Raw genomic sequence first — 17019 nt, 5'->3', positions numbered from 1 at the left:
TGCTCACACTCAGACGGTGCCAGAGGTTTATAATGCAAGATTAAGAATTCAGTTCTCATTATGGCCGCTTAAATTAAAAGTGTAGCCATCCACCTGTACAGCATTTTAATTCACAGAAGAATGGACAAGATTAATTTTTCAGTGTTCTATAGGAGATCTAACCCTTTTTTTTTTTTTCTTTTTTTACTATGTAGGCAGGCTATTTTGCTTAGACATGTCACTGTCATAGATCGTGATGACATACTGTAGATCAGGGGTGTCAAACTCAAATACACAGTGGGCCAAAATTCAAAACTGGAACAAAGTTGCGGGCTAATGTTAATATTTATCGAAATATATTTATTCCTCCACATATAAGAATGAATCTTTTCTTATGGACTAAAACACGTTTTGCTGAAAAACTGAATATGGAACAAGCAAAGCTTAATACTAAACAATATATATATTAGCTGTATAATACCAGTAGGCCAGCTCTAATAGTAATTTGGTATGGCTTCGCGGGCCAAATGTAATTAGGCTGTGGGCCAAATTTGGCCCGCGGGCCAGAGTTTGACACCTATGCTGTAGATCATACAGTGCAAAAAAAAGGTAAAAAGAATCTGATCTGATGTGCCATATATTAAGTTAAGTCTGTAATACTAAAAACTAGCTCAGTGGCTAAAACTATGATACAGAAACAGAATTTAAAAAATTGCTTTTTCATCTAACCGAAGTATAATCTTGTTAGGGTTTTGTTTGTTTTGTTTTGAGCCAGAACTTAGGGTGGCGCTCTGAGATATCTGGTTATGGTGGTGCGCTTAGTTACAAGTTGGATTCATAAGCAGAAACGATGAAGTGCATACCTACAGTGCTAAGTAACAGATACTCGAGTCTTAGTAACAAAAAACTTGAGCACAAATTTCTTCGTTTTCTGTAGCTGAATTTGGGGATTTTAGCAGTCAATGAGGGATTAACTTGTTTTTGGCGAAAGCCTCAAGTATTTATTGGAAGATCTGTAGGAATTGGCAATACCTGATATTTTTGTATTTATTTATCTGTGAAGAAGACCTCTGTCATGTTCTGTTTGAAGAGTCTCTGTGATGTTACCGATTACTATACAAGCTTATCTAATTGAAAATTGAGATTTATGTGTTTACCCATGTTATCATTATATGAACTTGGGGAAGGAGGGAGAGACATGCAGATTCATGCAGTTGCCCAACTGTTGTGTACTGGAAAGAAAATCGAATTAGTACGACTGCATAGCTGGATACTTTTCTCTGTACAGCAAAAGGCTTCTCTGCTCACCAAGTCCTGGCTTGCAGCAATCTCCTCAGTTTAGGTAGACCTGGGGGTGTTTGATTTGTTTCTCTCCTCCTCCCTGCTCCTTTTCCTTGAACCAGTGCTAGAGTTCTTTGTCTTTCCCCCAGGAGGCGTGGCTTTGACAGGGCAGATTCAGAATACACAGACAAGCTGCAGCACTACACCAGTGGCCACAGTGAGTAAACCACCACTCCTCTCTGCTTGCGGTCACCATTGTTTCCTCCTCCTGCACCAGACACACCTGTCTCCATGACTACCACGTCACATAGTCATCTCCATGGCTATCACTCAGACCTCATGCTGCCACACACACCTGTCTCCATGGCTACCACCTTGCATGCTGGTGTCCTTGGCTACAGCCCTGCACAGCACCCCATTATTTGCTCGTCCCCCACTTTGTTATTTGGATCTGCTCACTCAGAGCTTGGATTTAACCACATCAAAACCAGTGTTCCAAGTGTGTGCGTGCGTGCGTGTCTGTGTGTGCGTGTCTGTGTGTACTGTGAAACACATTTCATAGTTAACTAAATCCATTGTGCCAGAAATAGGTCAGTCTTTACTCACGTTAAGGCCATTAGCATGCTAATGCACGTGAGTCATTTGTCATTGTTAAAAAATTCAAAAGACTCTGAATGAATGAAATTACTCAATGATTTTCTTCGTTTTCAGGCAGTGCAATATCATAGGGACAATAATGCAGAGATAAATCTGTGAAAAAGGACTGAGTAATTTCACCACTGCTTCATCTAAGATCTTAAAGCTAATCTGTCTCTGTCCTGCATGATTGGAGAAACAGAGATCTGTTTTGAGCTCAAGTTTATGACCTAATCTAAATGTGTTTATTTTATTTTGTAATTACCACTCTGCTTCATCTTTTTTGTGTAAAATCCTCTGTGTGAAGAATTCTAGTTTAGTTCAGTTTCACTGTGCTAGTGAAAGGCGTGGGTATTTCACAGCTATTAACATCAGAAGCCAGTGTGCCTTTGTGCATTCTGTCCTCACACCAGTCACAGTTCAGACTTCTGCCCTTGCTCTTGGTGGTCTTTGCCATCGCATGAAGGTGGTCTGTTAAACAGTGCTACAGCTTGGGAAGAGATTTTAGGGTTTAGTAAATGGGGTGGGGGGTTTCCTGGTAAGATCGTCTCCATCTGTTCGTCTCTGCACCGTGTTTCTTCAGCGTTGTGTGCCAGGTTTTGAGGCAGTCTGCTAGCTCGGCTAGCTCTGCAGTGGACCATTAGTTCAGTATCCATTCAAATAGCCTCTGGCTTGATGTGTAGGTATGAGCTTAATAATCGGATTTAAAACTTGGGACACTTAAGTCCCTGAATGCTTAAAAGCCACCTTAAGCCAATTTACCTGGCACTAGGGCTTAGGATAGCCAATTTATTTCTTGGAGTGGGGCTAAGCAATTCTGATATATGGTCCAGGTTTCTTTCCTGGGTGTTAATGGCACTATGACTCACAGGAGATTATACATATATATTTTAACCTGCCTTATCATAGGACTGGAGGTACCATGTCCTTGCTGCCTGAATAGCCATGCACGATAGCCACTAGGCACTACTTATAACCTCTATTTGTAACTACACTACTGCTTCCATCTTTCAACCTTCATCGCTTGAATGTCACGCCAGAAATCCCATAATTGTACAGGAGTGTGTGAATGCAAGGTGAATTGCTTGTTAATGTGCCTCACTGCATTTGGCTGTCAAGCCACAGCAGTGTAAGCATGACCACAGGAATCAAATATTATAGCTGTACTTTCCTTTTTTACAAGTGACTCCAGGAATGAAGATTTATATTGATCCGTTCACATATGAGGATCCCAATGAGGCTGTGAGGGAGTTTGCAAAGGAGATTGATATATCCTGTGTGAAGATTGAACAGGTCATTGGTGCAGGTAATGGAAAAATCTGACTGAAACGTGGCCAGAATACGACGCAATGTTTGCTGAATTCTAAATAGCAGTTGATGCAAACTTTAATTAAACAATTTTTTCTATGCAACCTCTTTGCAGGGGAGTTTGGGGAGGTGTGCAGTGGCAACCTAAAGCTTCCAGGTAAACGGGAGATGTTTGTGGCGATAAAAACACTGAAGTCTGGCTACACAGAGAAGCAACGGCGAGACTTCTTAAGCGAGGCCAGTATCATGGGCCAGTTTGACCATCCTAATGTGATTCATCTGGAAGGTGTGGTCACCAAGAGCAGTCCCGTTATGATCATCACTGAGTTCATGGAAAATGGATCTCTGGACACTTTCCTCAGAGTAAGTGACTACATGTTTGCATTATTTAGCCTGGGTCTCATCCGTGATAGATTTTTTTTTTGTCTCAATATTGCGCCTGTGATTTAGTCTTCTTCTACAAATTTTAATTTATGTGGTCTACATAGTACTAAATGAGATAATTATTGCACTGATTTATGTTTGCTGCTAGTTGCATGGTTAGCCGTATATTAATAATGACAAACTGGCAGTGAGTCAGACTGACTTATGAAACTGAAAGCTCTTTATTGCAGCTGTTTTGCTAACAGTAACATTAACTTCACACACTGACAAGATGAACTGCTTCACTGCTTTGAATCTTAGAGGTCTCAATTCAGGGCTTTTCTTGTGACAAGCCTAAAAACTGATGTGATGGTATTAGCAGAATGAGTTTTTTGACAACAGTGTCTGTTACACTAGACAACTGCTGTTTCCTGCTAACTACCTGTCAAAAACTGACAAGAGGCAATCACCCCTACTATGACAAGAGCATATTATTATCAAGAAAACAAGGTTTTCTTTTTTTTTTTTTTAATTTTAGTTGCTATGCCAAATCACGGAATTAATGCTAATTAGCTTCACTTCAGTAAATTTACCTCCAATGGTTGTTGAAGAAATGCACAGTTGTCAGTTTGAATTTTTTTAGCATCTCCTGATTATTAATGCACTGTTAATTACAGTTTGTGAAGTTCTTCTCAAAATGTAAAATTGCAGCTTTTGCATTTTGTAAGTAGGATGGTTTTCAGATTGCAGTGTTAATATGAAAACATGAATCATTCAGTCATATTAGTTTGCTGGTTATTTAGATGCATCACAACCAAGAATACTAAATGGTATTTGCACATAGACACGTGCACGCAAACGCACACTGACAGTTACACAAGTACTTCTCAAATAATTTGATGTCATTTATGCACTCGTTTAGTCTTAGTTCAAGGAAATATTATTCATAAAATCTCTCCAGTATAGTCAGTGAGTTACAGTGTTAAAATTGTTCTCATCAATCATGCATCTCACACACACTGAATGTGTGTTCACCCCAGCACTAACATTTTTTACTCCGAGTTTCTCTTCAAAGTGAAACCAATAATAAATATAGAAGCATTTTAAGGTAGACTGCAGCACTGTCTGTGTGCTTTTCTATTTTTCTTGTCTTTACTTGTGTTTACTCTTTCTACTTAATATGCTGCAATGTGTATGGATGCACATACATATCAGACTATGGATACAAAGACCCTCCCACCAACCACTCCTTGACAAGAAATAAGGATTGCTCCCAAGATTTTTAATTTTCATAATCTTAACCAGAGAAGGATATTAGAATGAGGCAGGCATGCTCTGCCATTTACAACCCCCATAAATAATTAAGATACTTTGCTAGAGTTAAAATGAGATGTCAGATGTTTAAAAATGATACTGGATATGAGATGAGATATCAGACAAACCTTTACCATCTGTCTTGGGATGTGAGTGAAATAAAAATGCATCTTAGACTAGTAGATTTGTATATTTTATATGGATTAATCTAGCCTTATTGCTTAATTTCCATTTTCTCAGTGAACACCAGAACCACTGCCTTTCTTCTTTGTTTCCCATGGTATTTTTGGTTAATTATTAACTACCAGAGAACAGTCTCTATCTCTTTAAATGATATCCTCCAGTTTAGCTTTCCTAGGCCATGACTTAAGAAACAAACATCCAAGCTCCTGTCAGTATACTGCTCAGACTGGTTTCAAAATCTTTCTTTGCATTCTGCCTCTGACCTCTGAGAGGGAAAGGATCGTCTCTTTTTGGAATTTGATCTTGTGGCTCATGGTGTTTGTGTATATTTAGATCTTTGCTAAACATATTTGACAGCACATTGTACTCAAAGCAACAGGGAACGCCTGCAACGCCTCATGGTGACAGTTTATGACAACAGTTGCTGACAGTGTCAAAGCCTCCGAACATGGTTTGTGTCTTCTCTGAGGTGATTGGTGGGCGGTTGTTTAAATGGTCACTGCAGTGAGCTGCCTGCAGGAGGACTGTCTCCCCTGCTGCCTTCTGCAGCAAACCTGCAGCAAGGTAGAGAAAGGAATAGATCGATCAAGGCTGGGGGTTGTGTCTGCAGCTCAATATGAGGTGAGAAAGTACAAAAAATGAAATTCTGTCTCTAATGTGAAACACTGCTTTCATATTAGTCACACTAGACCTTCATTCACAAATTCATGGGTATTACTTCCAGTTAGTCTGACCCCAAAGACTTTGGATGAATCTTTCCAATTAAAGTATATGCAAACATAGCTTTCAGATGAGGTGGCACTGTGTATTTGTGAGAAAAGTTTCATGAATAATGCATTCTGCTTAATTGCTGTGGTAGACAAGGAGGAGCAGCTTGACGTGAGGAGAAGCATCCACTCGGCTAATGAGCAGCAAAGTGTTTGAAAGAAAAATGGGCTAGAGGAATTTGGCTGTGCTCTGGGCCTTGTTTGCCTGCCCTTCCAATTCCACTTCTTAGCCTTTTTGTCTGTTCACACCCGGCTCTGAGCTCCCATGCACCATCCTGTGGAATCTTTTGTTTTCCAGGCAACGTGGTGGGTGGTGGGGAGAGTGCAGGTGTGCACAGTTGGAGTCACAGCTGCACCACTGCTCCAGACGCTCCCCACGTATGGGGTAAAGCCCTAACCAAACCAGGGCGGGGAACAGCTGTAGACTGCCAGCCAGACCTAGCTTAGTCCTGCCTGTCCGTGCTGAGCAGAGTTGGACAAACCCAAACATTGTCTTCCATGTGTTTTGTTAAAGGAAAGCCAATACGTTATAGTAACTTTCTACGCTGACATTATGGGCTCGGGTTTCAGGCAGATCTATACATGTTTTTTTTCTATATATAATCTAACTATATTAAACTAAAGTGTGGATTTGTAGCACATTTTTAGCAGAGTGTGTGGAAGAGTTAAAAGAAAGAAAATGACATTATTAACATTTTCATCTCTGAAAAAAGAATGTTTAAATTGTATGCAACAAAATAAAAGCTCTAAGCATAAAAAATGTGACATTACAACACCACTGCTCTTCATCACCAGTGGTGCTTGAAATGTCACATTTTATTTGGTGCATCAAATAGATAATGCCTATAGTGTATGAGCACAGCACCATGTCCCTTTTGGATGTATTTTTAGGTATAGTCTTTTTGAGTCTCAAGCTGGACACAACATTTTTTTTTAAGTTTAATAAAAAGTTTAAGGCAAGACAGTGAAAGTTTTTTTTTTTTTTTAATATTAAACCATGACTGATGATCCCGAAAACACAATTTTTAAACTTGGTTGAGAATTAACAAATCTAAAGATGAATTTGCACTGATGGTCTAACTGTATGCACATATTGTCCTGCTGTGAACCAGAATTTCTCCTCTTTATGAACCCCTCCGTGCAATACGTGGTTGTAATTCAATACATCTCTTTTACAGCAAAACGATGGGCAGTTCACAGTGATCCAGCTTGTTGGTATGCTACGCGGCATCGCCTCGGGCATGAAATACCTTGCCGACATGAATTATGTGCACCGTGACCTTGCTGCCCGAAACATCCTGGTCAACAGCAACCTTGTGTGCAAGGTGTCAGACTTCGGCCTTTCACGCTTCCTCGAGGATGATACGTCGGATCCTACTTACACTAGCGCTTTGGTATGAAAGAATCAAGTCTTCCCTTCACCTAATGAGACACGAGACACACAAGCAGTCAATTAAACTGTGTCTTCTAAATGATTTACATGATTTTGCAAATGACCACGTGGCTTCCATTCGTCTGCTGCTGGCAGAAAGTTTTATAGGTTATTTTAAGGGTTAAGTCAAGCTCTGGCATGCATACTACAGTGCACTCCCAGACTGCTTTCCCTATCAAGACAAATATCACCCCTTCACCTGTTCTTTACTTCCTCTCTCTCCAGTATTTCATGTACCACACTTTCCTCCCAGGGGTTTTGTTATATCCATCTCCCAGTTTGGATTACCATCAGCATTGTTGCCATGAACAGTGTCTCTCTCCGGAGCCAGGACACTGTGACGGTCAGGTTTCGGTCTTGCGTCTTTTGCTGAGGTTGTGCCCTTTGTGTTCACAGGGAGGGAAGATCCCTATCCGATGGACTGCACCCGAAGCTATCCAGTACAGAAAGTTCACCTCTGCTAGTGATGTGTGGAGCTATGGGATTGTCATGTGGGAAGTCATGTCCTACGGAGAGAGGCCTTACTGGGACATGACTAATCAAGATGTATGTATTTAATTTTTGCTGAAATAATTTTTAAATTGGCTGTTCTTAATTCTTTAGACAAAGTTCCCCTTGAAACATTTTAAATGAGGCCTTACTACGGGTACATTCTGGGTGTCTGAGTTTCATTACAGCCTCAAATTCCTTAGAGAGGCATTTTGCCATTGTATCTGCTTTCCCTTAGCTAAACAGCAGCTTTCACACATGGGCTTTATATGAAAATTTCCCCGCACTCGCCACAGAGACATAATCAGATCATTTGAAATGCACAGCCCTGCTCAGTGGACAATTTCTGCTCTTGACTGGAGCCTCCATTTTCTATCTCCCTCTGGGTAGTGGATGGGAGAGCAAATTATGGGGAGAGAGATAATGAAAATAGTTTCAAATTGAAAGTGAGAACACTAATGTGCTAAGAGGGACTGAGGACCTCAACAGTTATCTTATTAGCAGCTCCAGATAGTGTTTCTGCTCCATCGGGGTCCTCGTTTGGAGGTCTCATGAATGAGATTAATCTGGGTCTGAATGGAGCTTCTTTAATGGTCCTGATAATGAGCAGGGGATTGGGCATCCTTGTCACAAGTGTCCTCTGAGTTGTTTCACTCTGTTAGCCGTGCACCACCTCTGTGTTCTCCCTCGACCAACAACATCCATGGCACACGTCAGACATATATTTAAGATGGCTTAATGGGGAGAAAGCATTAAATACATTTTAAAGGCCGGAGATTAAGTCACTGTTGGCAGAGTGTAAGGGGAAATGTGAAGTTGTTGGAATAAGGTTTATGTTCCTACTGACCTAACTAGAGTTTCACACCTCTTCAAAATCGGAATTAACATAGTGAGTTCTGTACAAAAATATTCCACATATATTATATATATATGGAATAACTGTAATTAAAAGTAATTTAAATATTTCAGCCATTACTTTGCACACTAATGCACAAAGTAATGGCTGTAGCAGTTCACTGCTTAACGGATGTTTTCATTTAATCAGAAATGAAAGCATCAGCGCCGGGATTTAGTTGTGTTAGATGTGGCTGTGATGAATTTTTACTGTGGATGGAGCATTACTCTATAAAGCTAAGATAATAATAATTAATAACTGTATTTGTAAGGGAAATATTGAGAATTCTTTTTTTAGGCGTGGGATACTACATCGTTAAAAAATTTAATTGATTTAATTTCCCAATAAAAAGCAGCTGCTTCTTATAACTTTTCAAAGTTTTATGAGCCATTATTTTGGCACTCTGAACAAAGATACTTTTCTTTTTCTCTAAGTCTTAGAAATATCACTAAATACATGTAAAGTTTACCAAAAAATAAAAATGTAAATCTTTTTTGTTTTTCCTTTTCCTACCTTACATGATTTTATTTTCAAAAGCACTGCTGCAATTAACAATCTAATAACGTAATGTATCATAATATATTGTCAGATAAACATCCATACTTTCAAATGTAGCCCATGTAATTCAGTATTTTAAACTATCATATTGTTATTTATAATTAAGGAAAGATGTCTTCACATCTTCCAGAATTGGCTCTTAAATCTCTTCTCCCTAAAAATCAGTTTCCTCCTTGTAGAGCCTCATAGCGGCCCTTAGAAATCTTTGTCTCCCCCTGCAGGTCATCAATGCCATTGAGCAGGACTACCGGCTTCCCCCGCCCATGGACTGTCCCAGTGCCCTTCACCAGCTCATGTTGGACTGCTGGCAGAAGGACCGCAACAACCGGCCCAAGTTCAGCCAGATTGTTAACAACCTTGACAAGATGATCCGTAATCCTAACACACTGAAGGCGATGACCCCTTTATCTTCAGGGTGAGTGAAAAACAGATTTTGTCAATGATAGAATATAAGCATCAGAGTCTTTCTCCATAAAAAGACTCTGTCTCTCTAAATTCGTCCTCTTGCTACAGTGTCATCCACAGCACCGTCAACTTTTGTCTCTTGTTTCCCATGGCGCCGAGCGGTTATGTAAATTAAAGCCTTGGTTTGATAGATCAGATCCTTCCCACGAATGCTTCAGGCAAATCCTCGATTGAAGCACTTTCAAAATTTTCAAAACATTTGAAGCGTTTCTGCTCTGGGTGTTAGTTTCCTTTGAGAGCCAGGGTTTACTGATTTCCAATATCCCCGTCTGTAGTTTAGTTTGTGGTGAACTGCAGGACCAAGGGCCAAATTTTCCACATAGACTGAGTGAATATATTGGCTCCCTGAAGCCTATCACTTCATTTGGAAAATACCCTTTATGAGGAATCACTTTGGAAAATATTGGTTCATGGATAAGGCCGGTGGGATTTTTGGAAGTTCCGTCTCAAATTTTGAAAATGTAATGTAATAATTCATCTTTGAATCATACCCAGGTGGTCTAGACTGGCTTTGATGTTCAAGCTGCCATTTTGTATTATCGTTGTTCTTAACGGGCCCTGCTTGTGTCCCCTTCAGTGTTCATCTCCCTCTCCTGGACCGCAGCATCCCAGACTTCTCCAGCTTCAGCACTGTGGATGAGTGGCTGGATGCCATCAAGATGGGCCAGTATAAAGACAGCTTTGCCAATGAGGACTTCACTACATTTGATGTGGTGTCTCAGATGACCATGGAGTAAGTGCTGATGATTGCTGGTATTCTGGATACGATAAGGAAAAAGGGGGAAAAAAAGATCACAAGAAGTGGGTTTGCTGAGTCTCATATATACCTAAAACTTGAACGAGCACCAGACTCTGCCTCTGGCCTGTTCGAAAAGACGCAAGCACTGCATGCAATTAGCAGATTGTAATAATGCAGTTGCAAGGCTGAACCATCGGCACAATAGCTCAGAGCTATAAAATCAGCCTTTATTCTCTGCCATGTGTTCAGCAGGCCTCTCTTTGACCTCACTTTAAAGATTAAGAGGAAACATCAGAATGTGGGGTCAGTTTCATGAAATACTAGGAGAACAATTACCCCAAACATATAAAATAGAATCTTGTTAAGAGTGCCACATGTAGAGAAATTGATTTAAAAAAAATGCTGTCAGTGTATAACAGTATCACATGCCTGACATTGTTTCACAGAAATGTTGAGCTTCAGTTCTTTTGAAGAAAACAGATGGTAATGGGTAATTCAACAACTTTGATTACTGCTGAGACTTAGCAGTAGAAGAAAGAAAACTAATTATTTTATGGATAAGAAACACATTATAAGCAAGCGATATTTGGGGCCGAAGCCTTGAGACAATGTGGGACTGGATATTTCAGCGGGAACTCATGATCTTTGTAACGGATGTTCTCTATGGTAGACTTTAGTGAAAAACATGTTGCGATTTTGGCATTGTATACATTCGATTTAGTGGTGAGAGACAGCCAGAAGACTTCCTTTACAAAAAAACAACTGACGTTCAAGCTTTATTTTTGTTTTATTTCTAACCTCAGTGCATGGACACACAACTGTGTCTTGTCAAAACCATTCATGCTTTCGTTCGATTACTGTCAAACCGTTTTTCATACATGTGTTTTTTTCAGTTGTAATGCTTGTGTCATGTCTTATGCTGTCATATTATACTGTGATATGTGGCGATATGTTGCTACCAATTTCTGACTTTTTTGGCAAATGCCCGTTTGTCTTTTACATGCATATTGTGGGTGGATGGAAAGATTGAAAGATAGATGGAATAATAGGTCGTGAAAGACTGTTTTATAGCCTGTGGTAACATCAGCCTAACATCTGCTTCTGTCTGTACTTCCAGTGACATCCTGAGGGTTGGTGTGACGTTAGCAGGCCATCAAAAGAAGATCTTGAATAGTGTCCAGATGATGCGGGCACAGATGAACCAGATCCAGTCGGTGGAGGTTTGACCCTCCCAAGTGGAGCAGAGGGAAAAATAAGGCGGTTGGGATGCAGGGCTCTGGGTGCAGAGGATGGAGTTGATGTTTTTTTTTCTTTTCTTTTTTTTTCCATGTGACAATGTGTCTGGTCTTCCCACCAGACTGCCATTCATCTCCCATTCCCTTTTCCACTTCCCTCCGTGCTCCTCCTATCCCCTTACCCTGACTCTCCCTCCATCCTTGGGATCAGCTGTGGAGAGTTAGGAATACAAAAGTCCTTGTGAAGAAGCATCAGACCGCCCACAGCCAAACCACCTTTAGAGCCAGAAACATGGGAGGTTAGACGTGACCAGCAACGCATTTTTTTCAATCTTCCACCTTTTTTCATTGATGTTGTTTTATTTTATTTTATTTTATTTTTTGGTTTGCTTGTTCTGATAATTTTTTAAAGAATTTTTTAAAGAAAAAAAAAAGAAGAAAAACTGAAAAAGGAAAGGAGTTTATCTAAATTTATAGATGATATAAGGTTGAACACTAGATGAACTGAGTAGGAAAGCTACCCTTTAAAAGGGCAACAAAAAAGAACACAAGGAAGAGTTGAGGAGACTGCTCTCGACAAGGCCTGGATTTTGTTTTTTTGTTTTTGTTTTTAATTTTGGACATTGTTCAAAAACACAGAAATTCTCTGTGGTTTTCAGAAAGGCAAGGTGTGGAGGAGACTAGGTGATCCGATGTGTACACCCAACTGTTTCCCCGGGAAAGATGATATAAAAGAGTGAACTAGACAACTTTTGCCACAGACAATGTCAAAACCACTTTCAATCAGACTGATAAACAGTGAAATCAACACTGAAGAAAAAGGAAAAAAAAAAATCTCATTGCAAGTAATTTTCTATATTGTGTGATATTTTGTGATGAAGACTCCCTCTCACCATGCTTCCTCTCACTAAAGAAAATTTAAGTGTTTTTTTTCCTCACAGCCTGCCAAATAGAAGTATTTTGCACCCCAATCATGATCCTGTACTGTACATATCAAATGCACATGACCTGCCATAAAACGATGACTCAGAGATAGCTATTGTAATTAAACAGTTCAGGAGCAGAAGAACTGATTGCAAAGGCGGTGGGCTTGAGTTTATTTTCTTGATTTTTTTTTTTTTTTTTTTTTAAAGCAAACTGAATACCTGTGTAGTCATACAAAAAGAGACAGGTTATACATTAGAATCCACGTGCATTAAGTCTCTGTTAAAGCTTCCTCACTCATGTTCATCTCCGGTGCTGTGTGTCCGCATGTGCACATGCATAACACATGCACAAAGAAGCAGTCGCTCCCGAAACGTCGGGACTTGTTTGATAGCATGCTGAGTGAGTGGTTAATTTCACAGTGCTTTGATTTGCTGCAATTACTAGAACTCTGTTTGGTAAGAGCTTAGATTTGACACACTTTACAGAGTGTAATGCGTCTGCATTATATTCGGTCTTCTTCTGCCAGTTTTCCTTTTCTAAACAAATTCGTACATTTTTCTTCCTCGCGCACACAATCCGAATCGTGAATGGACTTTTCAGCGAGATGTTGACTGAATGGAAAAACATGCAATGCGTTGTATTAATTTCTCTATTGGTATCAATGAACTGCTATTATTACTTTAAGATTTTTTTTCTGCACTGAGTCTACTGTGTGACTCCAACAAAACACTCTGGATCTTCCATAAATGCTTTGAAATTATTTTTGAATCATGTTGGTGCACAAAACCATGTAGATAAATGGCAATTTCATGTAACAGGCCTTGGCTTTATTTAATAGACAGTATATGCATTTATTTTATGGTTTCCTGTGAAAGGTACTGTCTAATGAGTTCAGAGCACTCAGTCATTGTTTGTGTTGTGGTCAGTAACCCGTTGGAAGGGTTATGGGGGGAAAGATGGAGTGTATAGCAATGCAGTCATTCTCCAGCGATGGTGAATGTTGAATCAGACAGGGGTTTATGTACACAGCCACTAAATGTTATCAGCAGTGGAGAGCTCCCACTGAGCTGCGCTCTGAGACCTGACAGCCAGACATGGATGTCCAGCTGTGAGCCATCGGTCAGATGTGTCTGGTCACAGCGGGGCAGCCGCACCCTGATCACTGCTGCTCTGTCCAGGCACTGATTCCTTCCCCGTCCTCTTGATCACAGACATGCCTGTGGGCCACCTGTCTGCCGCTTCCACTGATCTCCACACAGTCGGCTTCCAACAGTTGTCCGGTTTCATCTCGGCGATTTTAAAAGAATCTACAGCAGCAGGCGAACTGCCACTCATGAGTGGGGCAGTTGTGTCATGTCTTGTCCTAATGCTGCATGCCACTGAGTATGAGAGAAAGATTCCTCGGGACCGGACAATGCTTCCATGTTTGCTTGCACCAAATCCTCAGATGTAGACAGGAGTTCCCAAGACAGCTTTAGCACCAAAGCCCCTCTTAAAGAAAGTGAGAAACCTCAGTTACTGCTCCACTGTTGTTCTACCTTTCATTATCCCTGCCTGTCCAGAGAATTTAAGGCCAACAGTGGATGGTGGGATTTTCATTCTTTTTCTGCCCTACGCTCTGCTTGGTTATTTTCATCTGCGGTACAACACATCGAACAAATATTTCCCTGGAAGCTTTTCATAACATATGAAACTGAAGGAGGAGACTCATGAGCTGTTAAGTCATAGCTGAGAAGTGAGTGAGAAGTGATGCTGTGACCTAAATGCCACTGATGCCAACATGTAGTCTTCTTTTTTTTTTTCCTGAGTTTTGATTATCTTCCCTTTCCATTTCCCAATACTTAACAGCTCATCAGTTTTATTTAGTTGAGGCTGTACGCTCTCATGGTACAGCAAATATGCTGTCGTCAGGAAAAACACTTAAGAAATTAGACTCGAGTATACACAAGGCTGGTGAGGTTTCGCTCCAGCCCCATTAAAGCTCATTCAGATGCTTGTCCTTGGATGCTGCCAAGACTGTGAGTTATTAATCAAGCAATTATCCTTGACGTTAGCTTCAAGGAAGTACCTAAAACAGGGTGGGCGGACATGCCGCAGTGGTGGAATAGTGCTGAAATTATTCAAATTTCTTTTGGTCCATACTGTCTGTACTTCTTGCAGCTTAGAGAATTCTTTTTCTGAAAGTTTGGTTTTATTTTATTTTTCATTTCATATATTGGAGTTTAAATCTTTTGTTTGAATTTGGAGTGTTTGGAAATGCAGCATGAAGTGTCTGCTCTATGTATCTTATGATTCTCGTGGCACAAAAAAAAATATTGTTGCAGATCAGAGCAGTGACCAGCGAGCTCGTATGTTCAACTTCTAGGCTATTGAAAAATGTATAGAAAATGAATTAGTGATTCAGCTAGTGCAGTTTTTATGACAGGCATGTTTCTAAAAGAATTTTCACTCAATGTGATTATTCTTTTATTGCCTCTGAAATCAGACTGAATATTTCATTTAAATGAAATTACTTTTCCATTTTTGTAAATGGTTTTCACAGTTCAGAAGTACAGTAGTATATATCACAATATTCAATCACTTGGAAATTTGATGACTTGTAAATACAGAAGGGTCTTTGTGCTCTTTATTTTATTCACTTACTTATTTTTTCTTTCAGAGCAGTTGCTTTTTACCATTCACCTCCCCCCCAAAAAACAGCATGTATGAGTACCTCAACAGGTGTAGTCTTACCGCAGCAAAAATACGGCATCTACACATGCAGGCTCCAGTTTCCCTTGTTTTCCTCTGGGTAGTAAAGTAGATGCAGTGTGGTGGTGATGCCAGTGATGGTTTCACGCATTTTGTCTCTGCATTTTTCAGAGAAACATCTTGTACTTTCTCCTTTCACATCTGTGAAGAAAAGTAAAACCACTCAGCTCTGTCCTCACCGTGTGCCAATTTTTTGAAGGACGAAGAAAAACCGTTAAGCCTCAGTGTTACAGTTACGTGACCGTGTGCATAAACACGAGCTGTGCCAGCAACTGGGCTGCATATGGACGCCACCTTACTACAGTTTGGTCAGACCTTGAAGTCTAGCTCCTGTTGTGGCAGAAAATGGCTCCTCTTTAATGGCTGCAGACTGAAGTACCAGAGCGCCCTCTACTGCCGTGGTGGTCAATTGTATCTCATTGGGGTGACATTTTCAGGTCCAAGTAGTTTGCGAATGCTGCAGCAGCCAGATTACCAGTGTTTAGGACATTTCAGAAAGCTTCTGCTGATGGACAAATGCTGGCTGCTGCTCAGAGCAGGCCTGAGTCTTTCGCTCAGTTCAACAAGCTTTTCTTCCAGTATGGCATCCTGTCACTTGTGTTGCCTTCTGTTTCTCTCACCCTACCCCAGTCTCTCACTCCACCACTACCACTCTGGCTGTTGGTTAGTGCAGTCAGGGTATCTCTGTGTGCTCCTCTGGTCTGTTAAAGCCTATATTATAGACCAGTGCTGGTTCAGACCACTGTGACTGATGTGGGAGATCCTGTATTTCTGTATAAATGTATATTGACTGTAACCCTGTGAATGATGTAACAATTTCATTATTTGTAATATTGTCATTGGTTTATTTTCTAAAAATGGAAAGCCCAACTTGACTCTCCTCAATAAAAAAAAACACAAAGAAAAAAAAACATCTGTAATAAAAAGAAAATGTCGATAAGGTTTTTTTTTTCATTATTTATTGATTTTAAATATCATCATCATCAGCATTTTTAATGTCTGTTTTACAGTGTTTATCTAAAAATATGTGGTGTCACAAACATGAGTGGATTCTGGCTGTGGCACTGCCAGACAGATAATTACTGGTTAAGTCATTTTTTTAAGGATATTTTTTAAGTTTACATGTAATAAAAATGTGTCTCTGTGGCAATAGTCTAGTCAGCTGGCATTTAATTTAATCAAGTAAAAAGCAGCTACAAATAAATGCTGTAAGTAAATATATATATTTATTTTTATATATATATTATACTTTTTATATTTATATTTTACTTTACTATTATTTCTTTTGCAATTTAAAAGAATGTCAAATCACTCAAAAACTAGTCACTTGAAATGCCGAGGATTACTTTTTCCTAGCATTAGATACAATTCTTATTAAAATTAAATATTAATCTAGAAAAGCAAAATGTGGTATTTTAGGTTAACATTATGTTTGATACTTATTTGCCTTTCAAAAATTGCCCAATAACATAAATTATTAGAGTAAATGTAAAAAATAAAATAAAAAATAAAAAACAATTTGAAAGCTAAGCCGGGTGACACTTTTGAAAACACCTAAGGCATACTGCCACAAGGAAGCTAGTGCACTGAGGGGGAAAAACTGCCGAAAAGAGCAGGTAAGAAAACTTCAGCTTTCATTTGTTTTTACCCCGATGATATATATATTTTTTAAAGTCATGGCTGACAAACCCAAAGCA

General features: G+C 39.7%; 1 protein-coding gene across 5 annotated transcripts in view; it reads left to right on the top strand.

Moving 5' to 3' along the window:
• The window catches only part of ephb2b (eph receptor B2b), a 125323-nt gene extending 108860 nt beyond the window's left edge, over nt 1-16463 (top strand). For 2 of the 5 annotated variants that reach the window (XM_085274839.1, XM_085274835.1), the window contains 8 exons: nt 1410-1477; nt 3080-3202; nt 3320-3567; nt 7010-7225; nt 7660-7809; nt 9427-9620; nt 10248-10403; nt 11527-16463. In XM_085274839.1, the coding sequence (XP_085130965.1) occupies nt 1410-1477; nt 3080-3202; nt 3320-3567; nt 7010-7225; nt 7660-7809; nt 9427-9620; nt 10248-10403; nt 11527-11635 (1264 nt within the window). In that variant the 3' untranslated portion in view covers nt 11636-16463. The remainder of the gene's footprint in view (nt 1-1409; nt 1478-3079; nt 3203-3319; nt 3568-7009; nt 7226-7659; nt 7810-9426; nt 9621-10247; nt 10404-11526) is intronic. The other 3 variants (XM_085274838.1, XM_085274836.1, XM_085274837.1) reach the window with 3 other exon arrangements.
• Nucleotides 16464-17019: the final 556 nt, after the last annotated feature.

This window comes from Mchenga conophoros, linkage group LG5 (genome assembly GCF_057382185.1).
Source record: "Mchenga conophoros isolate Kocher_MC1m ecotype Shallow Benthic linkage group LG5, M_conophoros_male_GT1.1, whole genome shotgun sequence".
Classification (NCBI taxonomy): Eukaryota; Metazoa; Chordata; class Actinopteri; order Cichliformes; family Cichlidae; genus Mchenga; species Mchenga conophoros.
The sequence above is the reverse complement of the archived record's forward strand: the minus strand, read 5'-3'. Positions and strand labels throughout refer to the sequence as shown.